At 45.3% G+C, this 20,065-nt stretch overlaps 1 protein-coding gene across 1 annotated transcript in view; it reads right to left on the bottom strand.

The window, feature by feature from the left end:
* The window catches only part of LOC125425322 (heat shock factor protein 3-like), a 38,317-nt gene that overhangs the window by 14,986 nt on the left and 3,266 nt on the right, over positions 1-20,065 (bottom strand). Inside the window, exons 2-5 of the mRNA XM_048482930.1 lie at positions 16,358-16,466; positions 12,237-12,364; positions 9,946-10,070; positions 1,034-1,109 (exon numbers count right to left, since the gene is read on the bottom strand). Coding sequence (XP_048338887.1) covers positions 1,034-1,109; positions 9,946-10,070; positions 12,237-12,364; positions 16,358-16,466 — 438 coding nt within the window. The remainder of the gene's footprint in view (positions 1-1,033; positions 1,110-9,945; positions 10,071-12,236; positions 12,365-16,357; positions 16,467-20,065) is intronic.

The raw sequence follows: 20,065 nt of genomic DNA, 5'->3' as shown, positions 1-20,065 counted from the left end.
AAAGCCCAGAATCGCATTGGCTTTCTTGGCTTTCGCATCACACTGCTGACTCATGTACAGCTTGTGGTCTACTAAGACTCCCAGATCCCTTTTGCATGTACTGTTGTCAAGCCAGGGGTCACCCATCCTATATCTGTGCATTTCATTTTTTCTGCCTAAGTGGAATATCATTTTTTCTGCCTAAGTGGAATATACATTTATCTCTGTTGAAGTTCATTTTGTTAGCTTTTGCCGATCTCTCTAACCCCATGGAGGCGAACCTTTGGCACTCCAGATGTTATGGACTACAACTCCCATCTGGAGTGCCAAAGGTTCACCACCACTGCTCTAACCTGTCCAGGTCATTTTGAATCCTGACTCTGTCCTCCGGGGTATTAGTTACTCCTCCTAATTTGGTGTCATCTGCAAATTTGATTAGCATGCCCTCTATTCCATCATCCAAGTTATTGATAAAAATATTGAATAGCGTTGGCCCAGGACAGAACCCTGAGGCACCCCACCAGTCACTTCTCTCCAGGATGAAGATGAGCCATTGATGAGCACTCTTTGGGTTCAGTCAGTCAACCAATTGCAAATCCATCTGACAGCAACAATGTCAGTCCACACTTTACTAGTTTACTTGCAAGAATGTCATGGGGCACCTTACTAAAATCTAGATATGCTACATCCACAGCATTCCCCTCGTCTACCAAGCATGTCACTCTATCAAAAAAAGAGATGAGATTAGTCTGGCATGATTTGATTTTGAGAAACCCATGGTGACTTCTAGTGATCAGCCCTTGTTTGTGTTTGGATTGGAGACAACCAAGGAAGTCCAGGGTTGCTGCACAGAGGCAGACAATGGCAAACTACCCTGAACACCTTATGGAGTCATCATAAGTTGCCTGCCACTTTGCAGCTTTCACCACCAGTGAAACCAAACAAAACTCGAAGGGGAACCAAGGACACAATAGACCACCAAGGCTCTGGCCCCACTGTGATCTCCTTCCCCCTGCTCCAGGCATGCTCAAGAGCCAAAGGCTGCAACAGGTACCTTGGAGAGGAGCTGCTGTTGCTGGCTGTGCTTCTGCCGCAGAGAGACCACCTCTTTCCACAGGGCTTTGTTCTCCCTGAACGGAAAAGCACCAAAAGCAGGGAAAAGAACGGAGATGTTTACTTGGATTGCTCTAGACAGACTTCAGAGTTTCCACAACCACCCTCAGGGTCATGTAGTTCCCTGTCAGCAAAGACTCACTTCATGCTTTATGTTCTTATGAGTACGCCTATGGTGTTTATGGGTATGCCTAAAAACCCATCCACGCAGGTTTTTATATAGGTGTACTCAAGGAGCCAGGACTGAACAAAATGCCCTGCCAAGGGACATGTGGTCAGTCCAGGTGCACTGCAAGGCACAAGGACGGTGCTCTGGTGCTGAAACCCAATCAGAACAAGCTACGCACACAGCTGCTCCTCCCACTGGCAGCTAAAGTTAGCTGGCCACGTTTCCCAGAAACAATCAGAGTATGGAAAGGGGAGGACAGCAGGGTAGTGAGGTCTGTTGGCAGAACACCAAGGGGTGACCTAATAAGCAGGAAACCCAATCCAGATCTGATGGCCCACATCTGGATGGCCCAGGCTAGCCCATGCTAGTCAGATCTTGGAAGCAGGGTCAGCCCTCATTGGTATTTGGATGGCAGACCACCGAGGAAGACCAGGGTCGTGATGCAGCGGCAGGAAATGACAAACCACCACTGAAGGGCTCTTGCTTTGAAAACCCCATTTTCCACCACCACACCCAGCTTGGGCAGAACCTTCTGGCCAACTTTAGGAAGCATCAGCAACCAGAGGAGCAAGGTGGGCATGTTTCCAGCATTTCACTTTACCACAAAACATCTCCCATTTCTAAAGGTTCATTATTATTATTATTATTATTATTATTATTATTATTATTATTATTATTATTATTATTATTATTATTATTATTATTATTATTGTAGATTTCACAGCTGCCAGATCTTTAGCTGGTTGTTGGCCTTCATTACAATTCGAGCCTCACCCAGAGGCCTAGGAAGTTGTAATGTATGGGCATAGTATTCGTGCGGATCCCGGCAGGGCTGCCTTCTGAATTTGGACAGATGTTAATTTTGTCAATTTGAAGATGTTTCAAGTGCTGCCCTAGTGTTTTGGGATATTTCCGCTGCCACAATTACCACGGGACTACCTCAGCTGGTTTGTGCCATAGACGGGAAGCTCAATTTTCAAATCGTGGTATCTAGTGACCTTCTCCTGTTCTTTCACACGACCCTGCTGTCACCGGGGACTGCTATGTCGATGATGCTCACTTCCTTGTCCTCGATCACGGTGATGTCTGGTGTATTGTGTTTCAACACTTTGTCCGTTTGGATTCGAAGTCCCACAGATGATGATGATGATGATTATTATTATTGTGTTTAATAGACCGCCTCTACCAAGGGCCTTGTACGGTGCACAATAAAACAACAAACAATATAACATAATGTAACAATAAAAATCAAAGGTGCATTAAAATCCATTAAAACAGTAGCAACATCATAACACGCAAAAGCCCATATTTTAAAAGAGGCGTTGTAAGGAATTCCATAGAAGCAGAAATAAAAGGCTTTTGGGGTAAAAGTCCATTTATTAAGACATCGTAGAAAGCTCAAGTACACGCAGTGGCAGGAATGGCACTTCCCGCTAGAAGCACAGGTTATAACACCATTCCCCCCATCCCCCCTTCCTGCTTCCCATGGGAACCGCGGTCTTCATCTCCCCGCGAGATAAAGTCTCCGGCCGATGCATCTGGCCCATCGCCTCGGCTGTGGAATGCACTCGTTACTCACCATCAACACCATTGAATCCCTTACACTCTGCCTCCTCCCCTAAAGAAGACCCTTCCGGTTTATGAAAGGTGCCGTGGAAAGCAGAAATAAGGGTGGGGCTTCAATATTTTCGGAATAAACCCATTGATTATACCCAGAGAATATCCCACCTAAGAGACCAAATATTGCGCCATGACAAAGCGAGTCCAGGATAAATAATTTCGTGAGTGCTTGTGGCCATCAATAATAGTCGGGTGGGATTCTCCGGGCGAAGGTACAGGCATCGGAAGGGAGCCTCCTTGAGCAAGCTGGAATGGAAGACAGGATGGATGTTACTAAGAGAGTTAGGCACCCAGGCGGCAGTGACATCATTAATCACTTTAGTAATCTGAAAAGGTCCCACAAATCTTCTGCCGCTTGGAATATTTATGCACGCCTCTGAGATTTTTTTGTAGATAAATACACCCAGGAACCCACACGCAGAGGAAAATCCGAGCTGTGTTTATCCCTGCAGTTTTGGGGAGTCCTTGCTTGTTGTAAGGCTGTCTGGACCGATCATATCCTCGCCAGGATGAAATCCATTGTTGAAATTTGGGGTCCAGTTGCTATGGTAGTTGTAACGGCCGGAAGGAGCCATCAGACACAATTTCAAAGGGGTTTCTTTGTACTACTATGAACTGCATTGTTGTAGGCGCATCTCAAACGAATAAGCCGCACCAATTGTCTTGGTGGTAGTTGGTGTAACAACGAAATACCGCTCTCTAGGGTTCTGTTTCGCTCTTCCGCCTCGGCCATTACTTTGAACGTGTGGTGAAGGGCGATGGTCGAGCTGCCCCCAACAACCCCAAAAAAACGCTTCCAGAACTTTGAGATGAATTGGGGTCAAGGGTCGGAGTAACACCTAACGGGGCGGAATGGAGACGAGCAAACATGTTGAATAAACAGCCGCGCTAACTTAGGAGCGAGGATGGAAGCACATGGGATAAAATGGGCTTGCTTAGAGAATAGGTCCACCACCCATAAACCGCTACGACTTTCGGGCAAGCTCCGTAATAAAGTCCATAGAGATGACTTCCCGCGAAGGAGGCTACCGAGGTTTCAACAGTCCATGGGGTTTCTCCGACGTATATCTTGGCTTCTGCACAAACCGAGCAGCCTTTAATGTATGCCTCACGTCTTTACATTGCGCTACCAGAAACTGCCGCTGGCTAAATGCAGAGCTTTCAAAAGCCAAAATGTCCAGCCGAACGGGCATCGTGGCAAGCTTCAAGAACCTGCTTTGCGAGGGGAGGCACGCATTAACATTCCTCCGCCAAACCCATTCTCCAAACGCACTGGGAGTCTCCCTCGCTGCTGGAGGCTCGCACTTCCGCTTCCTCCAGTTCCCCGCGAGGAAAGGAGAAACGAGACTGGGAATGGGGGTGGAGGAGAAGTGATCTGATGATCGGTGACAGCCAACCCCAACTGGGAGGAAAGAACAGCGGAATGCCCCGTGGCAGCTCCAGCACCCTCCCCGGTAGGCGCTGAGAGCTGCCAGCCAGTTTGTTGCCTTTTCCCAGGAAAATGGACTGCAAAAGAGAAACGAGAAAGAAATCGCCCAAATCTAAGTTGTTTCATGGACATCTTGAGGGGGGTGGAAAGAGCTGCCAGGCTTTTATGATCCCACTTCAAACTTGAAAGGGGTGCTTTAGCCTCTCCAGCCAGTGGCTACGCCAAGTGGAGAGTGCTGGTTTCTGATGGGTCGTGCGCAGTCTCCTGTCCCCCCCACAGTCCAGTTGAGTCTCGGCACCAGAGAACTTTTAGACAAATACACGGAACCAGCTCTACCATCTTTATTTTTCTGCAACAGGCTGCCTCAAGTGCTTTATCCGAGGCATCCACGCGAACCACAAACGGAGATTCGGGTCAGGTTTTAGATAGGTTCAGTGGTAAAAGCAGATTTTAACAGTTGAAAGGTTGTTTGACATTTCTCAGACCAGAGTTGGGGCCCCGGGCCATGACAGTGGATCCTTACCCTTAGTGCATAGTCTGTGAGAGGGAGAGTCAGTTCAGCAAATTGGGGTATAAAAATCATCATAGAAATTAGCAAAACCAAGAAACGACTGGAGTTCTTTATGTTGGTGGGGGGCAGGCCATTGAGGACTGCTTCAATTTTAGCAGGATCCATTTTTAAGCCCTCGGCGCAGATCCGTAACCCAAATAGTCAATGGAGGTCTGATGGAACAGTATATTTGGAGAGTTTGGCAAAGAGAGAGTTGTCAAGGCTGCTTCTAATACCTCTCGAACCAACATTTCATGCTCTCTATGGTTTGTGAGTAAATTAAAACGCTATCTAAGTACATACAACAACTCCTTTGTACAGTAAATCATGGAGAACTTCTGTTGATAAGGGCTATAAAGTCTGGGCCCTTAATTAACCTCAAGGGCATTATTAAATATTCAAACTGTCCAAACTTTGTGTTAAACGAAGTCAGGTGTTCATAGCCTTCAGCAATTCTGACTCTGTAGTAAGCTTCTCTCAAGTCCAGTTTAGTAAAAAAATGCCCTTTGCCGAAAGTGCATCTAAAGGTCCTTGATCAAAGGCAAAGGATATTTATTGGACAGGGAGACCCATTGAGACCTCGATAACGCAAAGCCGTAAAGCATCCATCTTTCTTTTGACAAACAAAACGGAGCAGCGTAGGTAGGCGTTTGGTAGCCCGCCGTGATGAACCCGCGAAAGCAAGGTTCTTGTCTAAGAAGGACGAGTTCTCCCTCATTGGGGACTCATGCAGATTCTACCCTTGCAGTTGTGCCCTGGTTGTATGACAATTTTACAGTCAGTGTTCTGTGGGTGGCAACTGGTCGCATTCCTGCTCCTGAAAACTCTGGCTAGATCCTGATATGCAGGTGGGATGCCAATAGAATCGAGCAACTCACTGAGGAAGCCAGAGAGGTGTGTGTGTCCAGGAGACGCTAGTTTTCTTCCCAGTTCATGTGTTCAATCAAGAGGGAGTGGTCAGCGTGAATTCTAGGATCCTTTCTTTCCAAATGAATTTTGGTTCATGTAACAATAACCAAGGCATGCCCAAACTATGGGAGTGTTTAGCCACTGGCGCCAAAATGAAACTAATTTTCTCCCCAATGGTCGGGCGCGAACGGAGGAGAACCGCTGTGTTTTGTATCTGGCCGACCTTCATTCCTTCCGAGGGGACTGTCATTCATTTGGGTGAATGGTATGGGCTTAGCCAGGGGAATTCGCCCAAACCGCAGCCCTCTGCCACCCAGGGCCGCGATAAAGCAGTGGGGAGCAGCCCTGAACTACAAGGGCCGCAGGCTATAATGCGAAAGTGTTTAGTGGGGTTGGCCAGAAATGCCTTGAACAGTAATGGGAGCTTCGCCTTCCTACTCGCCACCGCGAAGCGTCAGGGGAGTCGGGCCCTTATGTCCATGGGGCTGAAGAAAGACAAACAGTTGCTTCCTCCCTCTGGGTCGCCTTCTTCGGGTCACCGCTTAGACGATCTACAGCTAGGCGGGAGGCGTCCCTGACTCCGCGGTGGTTTGGGCCGGAACGGAGGCGCGTGGAGCTGAGCGGGTTGGTTTTTGCTTCTTGGGACAGTTGGCGGCTAGGATGACCTGGCCTCCCCTCCGCAGTAAAGACACGCCAACCCAAGTCGGGCTTAATTTCCGCTCAGAGGTGGTTTCGGGTAGGGAGCCGGGTGGCTGGGCTTGATTTGGTGGACACAGTAGTGGTTTTAGGAAGCGGGCGGCCTTCCCTTGACGGTAGCCAGCTTATTCCAAACGAGACGCCACTCTGAGACCCCAACTGGATCCAATCTGCAAATGGTACGAGGAACCCTAATTAAAAGCAACACCGCTTTCAATGTGAAGGGCTCTGGCTGCCGTCCACAGCATCCGGAGAAGTATTCTCGTGATTTCATGGCGCGCTCAGGCCACTCAGGGAGGAAGTTCCGAGCAGCCGTTTCGCATCTAAATTCACGGACAAATTCTGCAAACGCATGGCGGTTGCTCTCCTCTTGCTGGATGGTTTTGATGGTGCGGATGGGTTCATTCTCAGCGCCTCTGGATCTTGGAAAGCCGCCAGCTCTTAAAGCTTGGAGGAATGCGGCACTGTACGATGAGTCCTCATCCTGCAAATCCAAAACAAGTCAATTTAACCAGTCGGCTTGCTGCCCCCCCATCCAGGACTGAGCCGAAGTCCCGTGATTTTTTTCGCTCAGACCGCATAGATCATCATAGTCTTCCGCGTAAGCATTGAGTTGCAAGATGAAGTAGGGAAGTTTGGAAGCGTTCCATCAGTAAACGGGCTGGTGCATCGAGGTCGAGCAGAAGTAGCCCCTGCTCGATCGCTCTTGGCTTCGCTGGGAGGTGGTTGCGCTGGTTGAGCAGGTTGGGCAGGCAGCTGTTGCACGGGGAGCCGAATCGGGCCAGCTGGCGTACGCTGGCGCTTAGGGGTGGCAGGGACCCAGGTACGGGTCTCCTGGCACCGGCACAATACGATCAGTAACAGCATAGACTCCAACTCTAGTCCTCCCGGTCTGCTGCCTCCTTAGTTCCCTCCAGCGCAGCTGCAGATCCCTTTCCCTGGCGAGTTAATGCATCCTGGTGCGCATGCAAAGCAGCTTTTTCTCGCTCCAATTTAGCCAGTTCGCCATTCCGGCTATATGTAGGCTTCAGTGAGCTCACTCTTTATGCTAGCGCAGAGCCTGAACGCTTTCGCTTGCCGCTTGTAAATCCAGGGGCCTGAATGTCGTCCAGGACTTTATCATGGACTGACCGATTTCCTAGCATATTGTCGCTGGAGCCGCTGCCTTTTGCACCGGTCCAACTCTCGAAGCTGGACTTCTTTCGCGTTAAGTTGTTCCCGGTCCCTCTGGCAGGTTTTCGTGGCTCTTGCTGCAACTCGTGCCCGCTCCTCCTCCCATAGCTGATGCTCACGTTCCATGCCGCTGGGCATCTCGCAGAAGTCAGCCCCACTTCCTCTTCATCCCAGCGTCCTCTCGATGGGAGAGGAAACCGTCCGCTGGGAAGGCAAGCTTTCCTCGACTTCGCTCGCCTGGAAGCTGTAGGGCATCGAGGTAACGTGAGCCAGCCACGAAATACCCGTGGTTCTCCCTCGGTAGTACTCCTCCGCGCGCTTGCTAATCTCGATTAGGGGGTCCGGATTAGGAAGCGTAACGCGGGATACCCCTCCCACTCCAGGTTAACCCCGGTGTTCTTTGGATCGGCCCCAGTAAGCTGTGCCAATGCGGTTCTTGGGAGCATCACCAAAATACGAAGTCCAGAACGCTCAATGGACTCTGCTTTATTATTATTATTATTATTATTATTATTATTATTATTATTATTATTGTAGATTTCACAGCTGCCAGATCTTTAGCTGGTTGTTGGCCTTCATTACAATTCGAGCCTCACCCAGAGGCCTAGGAAGTTGTAATGTATGGGCATAGTATTCGTGCGGATCCCGGCAGGGCTGCCTTCTGAATTTGACAGATGTTAATTTTGTCAATTTGAAGATGTTTCAAGTGCTGCCCTAGTGTTTTTGGGATGGCGCCCAGCGTGCCAATTACCACGGGGACTACCTCAGCTGGTTTGTGCCATAGACGCTGAAGCTCAATTTTCAAATCGTGGTATCTAGTGACCTTCTCCTGTTCTTTTTCAATGACCCTGCTGTCACCGGGGACTGCTATGTCGATGATGCTCACTTCCTTGTCCTCGATCACGGTGATGTCTGGTGTATTGTGTTTCAACACTTTGTCCGTTTGGATTCGAAAGTCCCACAGGATGATGATGATGATTATTATTATTATTAAAATTTAATAGACCGCCCTACCCCCGAAGGGCTCAGGGCGGTGCACAATAAAACAACAAACAATATAACATAATGTAACAATAAAAATCAAAGGTGCATTAAAATCCATTAAAACAGTAGCAACATCATAACACGCAAAAGCCCATATTTTAAAAGAGGCGTCTGAATCTCAGACTCCCTACTCCACACCCCCTTGGGAGGGAACCGGCAGATTGCTGCAGATAGTATGTCTAGATGGTACATGGGGCATCAGGAGGGGGTGGACAATCCACGGCTAGCCTCCCCAAAGGCCCGGTGGAACAGCTCAGTTTTACAGGCCCTGCAGAGTTTAAATATGAAACTGATATATGGATGCTACTGTCAGTACAATATCTGGTATGCCTAAGAGCTCCAAAGTTTTAATTAATGTTTTCTGAGAATTGCCAGACTTCAGGCATGAATTATTGATTTATACAGGGGAGGGGGTTAAACCTTAAATACATATCACAAATGCCAAGTAACAATTTTACATGATAGGCTCCACAGCCCACCCAAAAATAGTTAAAATTTCTTGTTTATGTCTCTACTGTAATCTGCAACCATCTGAGGAACTAAAGTGATGAGGTGCCCCAGCGACCTCTGCAGGAGGGATGACACATGTGCACAGACACCCAGTTCTTTGGGCAGGTTCAAATCCACAGTTTTCAGTATCTTTCAGTTTTACCCCTTGCATTTAAACAACGTAAGGGAAAGATGTATCATACTGTCCCACTCTAGTATTTCCATTCAAATCAACTTGATCTTATAGGGACATAAAATTAACACTGCGAACTTCTAAAAATGTTTACTAACTAAAAATAAGCATGCAAAATCAGATAGTGCTTTATTTAGTCCACTGGAAAAAATTCCAGTTGCAGTTTTGCCAGAAAAGTCACATCACAGCCAATAACCATCCCCATTAAAGAGGAATTTGTCCTGACTGAACAGCTACTATCAAAGCAGGGAGGGCAGGCCACACCTCAAAAGCGTGCAGAAGCGTTCTCTACACAGAATCTCACTTTCACCTGACTGCCACTTTCTGCCTCTCAGTTCTGTTCTCCTTTGCTTCCTTCTCTCTCCAGACAGATAAGAACTTGGAAAGGTGAATATTCCACCATCTTACTTCTGTATTTATTCAGCATTAGCACTGGTTGGGTGATACTGCAAGATTATTACATACACACAGTAGTTACATTACGTTTTATATTAAGGAATATCCAACTGTTGACGCCAACAACAACACTGCAGTGCCCTGGCTGACACTTCCTTGAAGACACGATTGACAGCTGTAAGCACCTTCTCATGTTGGCCAGCTTGAGGTCCATGTTACTCTGCTGTTCTCTCATCTCCTGGACTTCAGACAGTACTTTCTGCAAGTCCTCTGGGCAGTTGTTGAGCTCCTCTGCTCTCACGGCAGACACCTGTGGCAGGACCAATGTTTTATTCTTACACAAAATGTAACTGCTGCAGAAAATGTGCAAAAGTCACACACAGATCATCTTGCGCAATGTTCGTCCACTGTGCCTCTAGGAAAGCACAAGTGGCATCAGAGTCACACACACCCCTATACCTTATTTGGGCTGCTAATTCATAAAGAGCTCCGAAGTCATATAATGGACATAGTAAGAGCAACTGAGGCCACACCGCATACTTAACTGCAACACGCACTGAAATGTCAACATTTTTAGTCCCAGCAGACAACTAAGTCAGGCAGACTTCCCCACTGCAAAGTGGATCAAAATACAGCTGCTGAACTGGAAAAACCATCAGTTCCCCCTCCCTTCAGGCTCAGCCATCTGCCTCTTTCTTTAAGATCCTGGGTGATAAGGAGTTCTGACCCATGAATGTTTATGATTTAACAGGAAAGAAAATTAGAGACAGTTGCTGAAGACTGACTCCAGGGCTTGTCAATGGATTCTTCATGTGCCAACTACATGACTCCTCCCAAAGGGGTGCAAAAGTACAAATATGCTAAGTATACACACATCTAGGGGCATTTGGAATCTTCTGGGATTCTGTCCACTTTGCAAAAGAACTGAGCACCAGGAAAGGTGTCTGTTGCACTGCATGGGGAATCCTTGCTCTGATGAAAAGCTTCTTTTCACAACCTCTCCCTACAGCACCTCTTGGCCACAAAGGAACAGTAAGCAGAATTGTGCAGCTGTTATTGGGGGGGGGGGGGGGAAATTCTCCATGTGTCATCCCCAGACATCCATCCCTCTGGAATTTTAAACCAAACCAACTGATGACACAATCCAATCACTTCCCCGGCAATGGTGCTGTTACATGACAGTTTTATATGGAGAAGACAAGAGTTGTTTTCATGCCCCACTTTCCTCTATTGAAAGGAGTCTCAAAGTGGCTTACAAACACCCCTCCCTCTTTTAAGGAGGCACCTTGTGAAGCAGGTGGGGCTGGGAGAGTTTGAAGAGAAGAGTGGCTGAGGTCATAGAAAGGAGCAGGGAATCAAACCCAATTTCCTAGGCTAGAGTCTATTGCTCTTAACCACTACACCACACTGACTCTCCTTAGTGACCCTTAGTGGCTCTTCTGAGGACAGAAAAGTAGGGTATAAATTTTGTAAATAAATAATTTTTAGAAGGGATTTCTCCTGCCTGAACTCACCAGGCAAGGGCAGCAGCTCCTTACCCCAGTCACAGCCCAATCCAAACATGGCTCCCTTCCCTAACAAGAACAAAACTGCTCTTGCATCAATAAGGCCATGATCAAAAGTCACTCCCCTATCCCTAGCGGTTTAGAGAGCTATTTTTGATTGGCAAAATGAACTGGATTTCTTGCCGCAACACTGTGTTGCCAGGTGTGGATTAGATGCAACAACTTTTGTACTGTATTCAATTTTTATTTTTATAGTGGTAACAACATCACCAATAAGACGGAGAGACAGAAGGGAAACATTCATCAAAAGGCCTCACTGGTTGGCCGCAGCCCCCACTGACACAGCGCAGATGCCAGATTTGGCTGCAACAATCCTGAATCCTGAGGAGACAAGATGTTGTCCCCACCAGAACTTCTGTCAGGTTTCCTCAACCCTTTCGAATGGCAGATTGCCTGCAGACAAAGGCAGGAAAGATTTTAGCTGCCTGACTGCAATGCAGCAGCAGCGGCAAGAAATTCCCAGAGATTTGGGGAGGAAGGGGCCTCAGTCGGGGTGACGACACAGAGTCCACCCTCCAAAGCAGCCACTTTCTCCGGGGCACTGATTAGGCTCCACATGGAGGTTGGCAACCCCAGGTAAGGAACACCTTTGCCAGGTCATTCGGTTGCACAGGCATTCCTTCTGTTCTCAGGGCTGTCGGCTTCTCTGCCAAAACTGATGACAAGAGATCATGCTCGATATGAATCGAGTCAGGATTCCAAAGGTCTCTGCTAGCTCAAAAAGGTTGAAGTCTCCTATTCTTCCAGGCCAGAATAGCAAAAGAAAGCAGTGCCCAGATGAAAAGTGCAGGAGGGGCCTACCCAGCAGCACTCCCCTGCCCTCCCAAGAATGAACCAAGAGAAGAGACAGCAGTCCCATATAACACCAGACACTCTCACTGGGGGGCAAGTTGGTGGGAGCAGCAGGGTACCTTGCGCTTGATGTTGGCCAGCAAGTTGAATTTCTCTCGCTTGAAAAACGGGTGCTGGAACTCAATGGCCGAGTTCTTCGCAGAGGTCATCATGCCGTTTTCTAGGGCAACCACCTTCCTGAAGCCATCTGTGAAGGCAGTTGAAACCTTAGCATCCTTTTGTGAAGTTATGAGGGGGCCTTTTTAATCTTCTCTTATGTTTGAAACAACCTTAGTGGTGCGCTGAATCAGGAGTTCATCCCGGGTGGATTTTCTGACTCAGACATCTCTATTCTCTTGCCACTATTTCTGAGGTTTTCCGATGATCCAACAGGCTCAAGATCCCATATGAACAATACCACAAGATTCTAAGAAATGGCCTCTTCCAAATTCACCTTTTAATTTTTATTTATGTATATTTATTGAATTTGTATATTGTTCTTCCCTATCAAAATAGGCTCAGAGAGGTTCACACCCACATTTATACCATAAAACAACTTCATACATTACATGATCTCAAATCTAACCTTATGGTGCCCTTCCCTTTAAATAACCCTATAATGCCACAAGGAAATAAAAAAGGAAAGACACTGAACGAAAAAAGGGGGGGAGAGGCGGCCTGCCAAGACGGATACCACTGCTGTCCTCAACCACAGGCCCGGCAAAACATCTGTCTCAGAGACCCTGCAGAACTGAGATCAATCCCACAGAGATTTTACCCAATATTACCTGTGCAGTTAAGAGCAATTTAGAACCTGTTTTTGACATGAAAGAAAAAAGGTCTCCCAACCCACATGAGATAGTTATGGCAGGATACATTTTTAAAGAGAGGAAGTTATCTTCTCTCCTATTTCAATCAAAAACAGATGACCTTTTCAAAAGAATCAAATGTTCTCAAAAGAATACCACAAGAAAGTAGTTGGTAATGGAAATTCAGATAAAACATTCCTTCCCTTCTCTCCATTAGTTTGCACAAAGCATTTCAGCTTAAGACAGCCCTCATCACTTACTGATATCTTTGGGACCTTTCCCTAGTATAAACAAAACCTAATGGTACCTTAGCTCTAGTCTAGTGCAAAACTGTCATAAGCACTGGAGTATTTCCAGTGTGGAATTTGACAGTTTTTTGCAGCTGAATTAGGAGACTGCTCTCAATTTAAGCACTTTGATGTGACATATTGTTGCTGCTTAGCCAACTGAATATCCAGGAGTGCAATTAAATTGATTATATCTAAAGACATCCAGTATAGAGGTTGGCAGCTCATTTCATAATGGAGTGAACAAGCTTGAAGCAAAGCAAACATCAGACACCAATAAGTCAGTTCTGGACTTTCACTGATTTTGGACTTGGGTTAAAAAATGTTTTTCCTTAACTTGTGTCACGGTACTGCTTGTCAACAGTTTCTTTATGTTACATATTGTGCTGTTCTGTTGAGTGTGCTTTGTTTTCTATGTGGCTATTTACATAATTGTTATGCAATTGACTCACTAATTATAGCATTTCACACACACTACTTTCCCTTGCCAAGAGCCTTTGTGTAGCAGGCTTCGTTTTGTTTCTGCCTCAATTTAACATAGCCACATAGACAAGACCAAAGTACAGAAGCTGATGATTCTCCCCAGGTGAAATGCATGCTCACACTTGCTCTTTGCTCCATGTAGGTCACACGCCTGTGGGTTTTAAGAAGTAGAAAAGCTTTGGCCAGACAGAAGCATCATCACAATCACTGCTCAAAGTTGCCATTCACAATCTCTTCCACAGCCTCAGCACTTTATTCCAAGACGTCATTCTACCAAGGTGAACAATATGCAGAAACCTCCTTTTCTAGCTCCCCTGCATGTGCATTCTTTAGTCCAGGCACTGCCTAATTATCTAGATAGGTAAACATTTATGGCACACCTAACACCTAAAAGAGTTTCTCGGGTTTTTTTAAACTGAAGATTATCCTTGCAACATCTACCTTTATTAGGCATACAAAATAAGCTCTAGAACATTACCAGACATTTGTAATGTACAAAGCAAGAATATGATCAAAACACAAACAGATAAACTGTAACTAATATTAGACATTACTTAGAAAGTTCTGTCACTTGTAAAAGAAATTTTGCTACTTTTTCCAAGAGCACAACATCTGTGTTGTTTAACAGAAGTCCCACAACAGAATTGTCAGAGTCTCTTTCAGATTTGCCTAGGACCAGCCAAGGAGAGAAATTCCTTATACCCACGTATCTTGGACAGTTGAGTATAATGTGAGCAAGAGTCTCCACTTGGTTTTTACAGTGTGGACAAACCGATCCTGGAGAGGGATAGATAAATAGCAACACTTTCTAAAGGCAGATGGAAAAGTATTGCTTCTGGCCCTTGTAATAATCCACCTCTGTTGGGGTTCAGTTAATAATTCAAGATATTTAGCTACATGCTCCTGCTTAGGTACTATTCCAACAGAAAGGGGTGAGCATGATTTATTTGCTTGCCCCAATAAGAAATGGTATTCCTGTTCTAAAAGTTTCCTTTTTAAGGTTTAGAATATCTCTCTGGATGACAACATACAAAGATGGTCAAATAGCAAACCTAGAGAGTAAATTTTTTATTTGATTAATTTATACCATTTAGAGGTGAATATGTCTGGGAGTGTAGTATATATTAAATTGTGCTCATCAGCGTTGAAACATAATTTAATCCAATACTTGAATGTATTTACCCATGCTCTAGTTCAGGGGTAGGGAACCTGCGGCTCTCCAGATGTTCAGGAACTACAATTCCCATCAGCCTCTGTCAGCATGGCCAATTGGCCATGCTGGTAGGGGCTGATGGGAATTGTAGTTCCTGAACATCTGGAGAGCCGCAGGTTCCATACCCCTGCTCTAGTTTCAAGTAGGTTCTGACCAGTTTCTATGGTACACAGTGCGGTAACCCAACTATTTTATAGAGGAAGCCACATTGTATTCTTTCAACGGCGTTGTTCCATGCAACTATCCATAAAGGAACTCCATAGAGAAGTTGTTGAACTACCTTAGAGTTAAAAATCTTTAGAGTTGCTGGGACAGATCCCCTTCCCTTAGTATGAACATTTTTTACCACCGCTGACACAGTGTGATAACTTTCTTTTATAGAAGTGTCTCTATGCCTGGCCCAAGTGGCTCTATGATGAAATGTTAGGCCTAAGTATTTAAAAGATTTGGAGTGCTCAACCTTAATCCTGTTAATAAACCATCTGGAGGGATTAAATGAATTGGAAAAAAATGACAATTTTTGATTTTTCTGGGTTTAAGAGTATCTTTCATCAGCATAGAGTAGAAGTGGTATGGTTTGTTTGAAATCCTTCACCTGTTCTACGTGCACGGCGACCTAGGCAAGCAGAGATACAGGGTATCAATGTGTAGATGAGAAGGTGGTGTAAGGCAGAGGGTTTCAGATTTGTTAGGAACTGGGGAACTTTTGGGGACAAGGCAGGTCTGTACAAAAGGAACCAGGCTGCTGGCGCTCAAGTTAGACAGTAAATACTAAGAATCATTAGATTCTGGGTATTGATCCTGGAGAAGGGGAGAAGCAACTACTCACTTCTATTGAATACTGCACTACTTAACAGATTAACCGTCATGATCAGAAACATGATTAATCAGACTTGATGAACACAGGCTCACTTGATGTCCAATTTGTCACTGGAAACACTGAGGAAATTTCTGCTGTATCTAAACAGACCTTTCTACTGAGAAAGAAAACTTGCTATTCACAACATTTACAACCTTTAGAGGTACTCAGTAAACATCTTCATCAGTATATTACTAGATGTTTTGAATTCTGCCTAATAATGTATGTAATAGTAGAATTCTGCCTAGGAGTTACAGTTTCTGTTAAGTTTACATCAAGTCTCCGCGTGTCTCCAACCCAAACAGTCAGCTTGAAGCCGCCACCATCTGCTTGCTTTGCAGAGGATGCCTGGGAAGGCACCTTGGCTTTTAGTTGAGGCTTTCCCTTAAACAAGAAACAGTTGGCAGAAACACCATCTTGCAATTCAGACGCAATCAGGGGTTAAATCTCGCTTTGTGCTGCTAGCATTAAGCTTCCTGCAGCCCATGGATCTATTTTTCACCTTCCAGCAGAAAAGCAGTTAATACCACACACAGTAACAGATACTTACAGATGTTGAGCTGACGGATGAAGCTGGACAAGTTGTTGTGTTTGAAGTACTTGGGAAGCAACTCTTTTGCAAACCTCTGTTCATCCAGAATGCTAAAATTCTGCCCATTCTAGATAAATGGGAGAAACACCATAAGAAACAAAAGGTACACAACCCTGAGCCACCTACACACTGTTCGGACTTCAAGTCACATTAGACTTCACCGGGGCTTCTGAACAGCTACTGAAGATATGAATGGCTGCGCAAAATTTTAAAAAGATGGTTTGGCAGCAGCTGCCACCACATCACAAAGATCTTCAGTGTATGACTGGGGAAAAAGCTGTGTAAACTTTAAAAAATGAAACAATATGTTCATTTCAAAAGGCATCCTGTTAATTTTGAGGAGTTACTATTAGAGTTAATCATGACCACATCCAGATATTTTGTGGCTGGTCTGCCTCTTGTGGCAGCCACTTTGTGGTTATGTCCACCATCCCATATCAGAATTCCAAAGGTATCCACAGGCTCAAAAAAGGATTGGGACCCCAGCCCTATTGTTAGCTGAACTTTGAAAGAGAAAAGATTTGATCAACTAACTGCTCAGATATTAGACATGTATTGTCAGTTATGAGGAAACCTTTTAAAAACATAGACTAAAACATTTCTTTTCTCATCCAACAGTCCAGTAGTTATGCCAATTATAAAAACAAATTAGTGAACCATCACTATAAAACATACGATTAGCTTTTGTTAAAGACTGTTAAAGACTCCAGTGTTAACACTGGAGAAGGTCTCTAGAAATGTGAACAACTCATGTAATTCTCCCCTTTGGCATTTATCCTGGAACACCAAAATCAACCTACTATTGGATTAAAATAAAATAAGTGTGGGGTAGTGGTAGTGGTGTGCCCCCCCCCCCCGCTGCACTTACCTTAGTTCAGCTGGCTGCTCTTTGCAGCTGGCTGAACTCCAGGCTGCCCCCCACCCGACCCCCGTACAGGATGTGACTTTGTGGTCCACAGTGAACACAGTCACCTGTCAGCTAAGTCCAGGACATGTGCACTGCTGCCAGCCCCACTAATGCCAACAGCTGCCCTACTGATGGGAAAGCGCTGAAAAGTCTACCAACTGCGAGACACGACAGCATGGGGACCTCAGGGACAGATCCTGTCAGGCGTGAAATAAATGTCTGTAAAAAAATACATAGCTCCAAGTAGGGCAGTGCCTATAAGATGGCAAAAATGATAACCCACCAATACGAAGTCAATGTTTTCAAGGTATTTTCACAATAAAATCCATTTGGAATCTAAACAGTGATGATGACTTGGGGGCAACAACTACTGAAAACAAAGGCATATTTTTCCAGAGTGGAACCCCACACTAAGACCAGGAAGAACCACAAGTTAAATGTCAGAGCGTAGCACAGAGGAGAAAGTAACAGCTGAGTGTGGTTGCAGCCACTGCTGACAAGGAACTGAAGGATGACAAAGGCTTGACGGAGAACTAAGAATAGCAGCCAACAGCTATTTTAAAAAGGAAAGTAACAGTTTCTCATTACGAATGGTTCAACTGGAAAGCAGTGAAATGGTCTGCCAGTGCTCTGGGGAGACTTACCTGGAGAAAACTAACGGCTACTCAAGAGGCCAAGAATCACCTTTTGGTGACAACGCAGGGAGGTTTTATGGAAGGTATATTGCAGGCAACACATGATGAAGACAGGCAGGCAGGTGTGTGAAGGCAAACTTATACCTTTCTTTTGAATAGGCTAACTGGCAATTACCTAAAACAGCCGCAGTGAACCAAAAAGCTGAACAAGTAGCCCACAATCACAAGCTACCCATACATACTCATGTATAAGTCGACCCGCATATGAGTCGAGGCACCTAATTTAACCACAAAAAACTGGGAAAACTTGTTGACTCGTGTATAAGTCTATGGTGGGAAATGCAGCAGCTACTGGTAAATTTCAAAAATAACAATAGATAGCAATAAAATGTTTTTAAATATGTATTTCAAAGAAAACCAGTATGGTATCAACAATAACTTTAAAAGTTCTGAAGTGGAATATATAGCTCTCACAGACAGTATCTCTTCAGAGTTTCATAGGGAAGATGCTCAACAAGATCCCCCTTTTAAAAAGTCCCTACTGGTACCTCTTCAACACGGATAGTTTATCATGACACAGTGAAGATGCTTGCGTGGTGATGGCAGCCGCTGCCCCAAAGCAAGTCTTTTTTGCAGGTCTGCAAGCTCAGCTGGACAGAAGTCCCACCTGCTTTCCAAAAACACCGGGTGGGGGCCAAGAAAGGTGCTGGCTGCACCCCAGGGCACCCTGTATGTGTGCGTGGGGGGGGGGGGAATTCCTGCCACCATGGGCTCCAATAGTGCGGATTTCCCAATGAGCTCCCTAGCATTCATGGAGCTTCCTGGCCTGAACAAAAATTCTGTAACATATAAATTTAATATTTAATATTCACACCACTGAATATTCACTGTGAATGAAGCTCCTGGCCACCTGTAGTGCAGCGAAGCAACAGCCCAAGGCTTGCCTGGGAGCTGCCTTTGTGTCCACATAGCAGGGAGCAGGTGCAGAAAAACACCCTCAGCTCCCAGCCTTTTTTCGCTCGCCACCCGTTCCCCCCACCCACTCACCACCCGTTCTCTTGCGTATAAGTCGAGGGGGGCTTTTTTCAGCACAAAAAATGTGCTGAAAAAGTAGACTTATATGTGAGTATATATGGTACTTGTTAAATTTCCTTCAGGGTTTTTCCCCACAGAAGCCTGCAATTTGTAGCTATGACATTTAAATCTCCTCTAGAAATGGTAACTGCTCCAGAGAACTGGACCGTGGCCAGAACAGCTCTTTCACCAAAAGCTCCAAGGAAACTATACAACAAACACACAATTTTCAGTACAGAATCAGCTGGTACAAGTTTAGTTCAGGGAACATAAAGTTCCTTGGGAAGAATCATGGCATATTTTGTCAAGCACACTCCTGCAGTCAGTGTGGTGCAGTGGTTAGAATGCTAATCTAGGATCTGAGAGACCCAGGTGCGAATCCTCGCTCTTCCATGGACGTTTTCTGGGAGCCCCCCGGGGATCGGGCGGTATATAAATTGAAAATAAATAAATAAATAAACCTTGGGCCAGTCAAATGCTCACAAGCCTAGCCTACCTCATAGTGTTGTGAGAATAAAACAGAGGAGAGACAGAAGATGCAAGATGCTCTAAGTCCTTGGGAGTAAGAAAGGCGAGCTAAAAATGAAATAAATAAAATAAATTCACCCTGCAGAGACATAAACATCTATGAGATTTCAAGCTCTTTCAAGCAAATGAAACAAGTGAATGCTGCCTACAGCATATGGTACCTTTATCTCTTGCACAACAACAGAACTGTTCAGGAGGACATTTTTATAAAAATAAACAGGCTATACTATAAATACAGTAATAAAGGGGTTGTAGACTATAGCACTGTGTGTAGGACATATCTGTTTCTTGTTTCTATTACCCAGCTGTCACTGAATTCTCTTTCACTGATTTTTTCTGCATTGGATCTGCATTCTGTATGTCTAACATCTCCGCCTGTTTCTGATTTCTGTAACCCATTCCTCGTATATTGCTTATTAGATGTCTCATCCTGTTGATTCATACATTGACTTACATAGAATCCACCTCATTGAAACGAGAAAGGCAGACTATAAATACAGTAAGTGAAATAAATTTATTAAA

The sequence above is a fragment of the Sphaerodactylus townsendi genome, unplaced genomic scaffold (assembly GCF_021028975.2).
Source record: "Sphaerodactylus townsendi isolate TG3544 unplaced genomic scaffold, MPM_Stown_v2.3 scaffold_28, whole genome shotgun sequence".
In the NCBI taxonomy this organism is placed as follows: Eukaryota; Metazoa; Chordata; class Lepidosauria; order Squamata; family Sphaerodactylidae; genus Sphaerodactylus; species Sphaerodactylus townsendi.
Note: the sequence above shows the minus strand (reverse complement) of the source record. Positions and strands in the feature narration are given on the sequence as shown.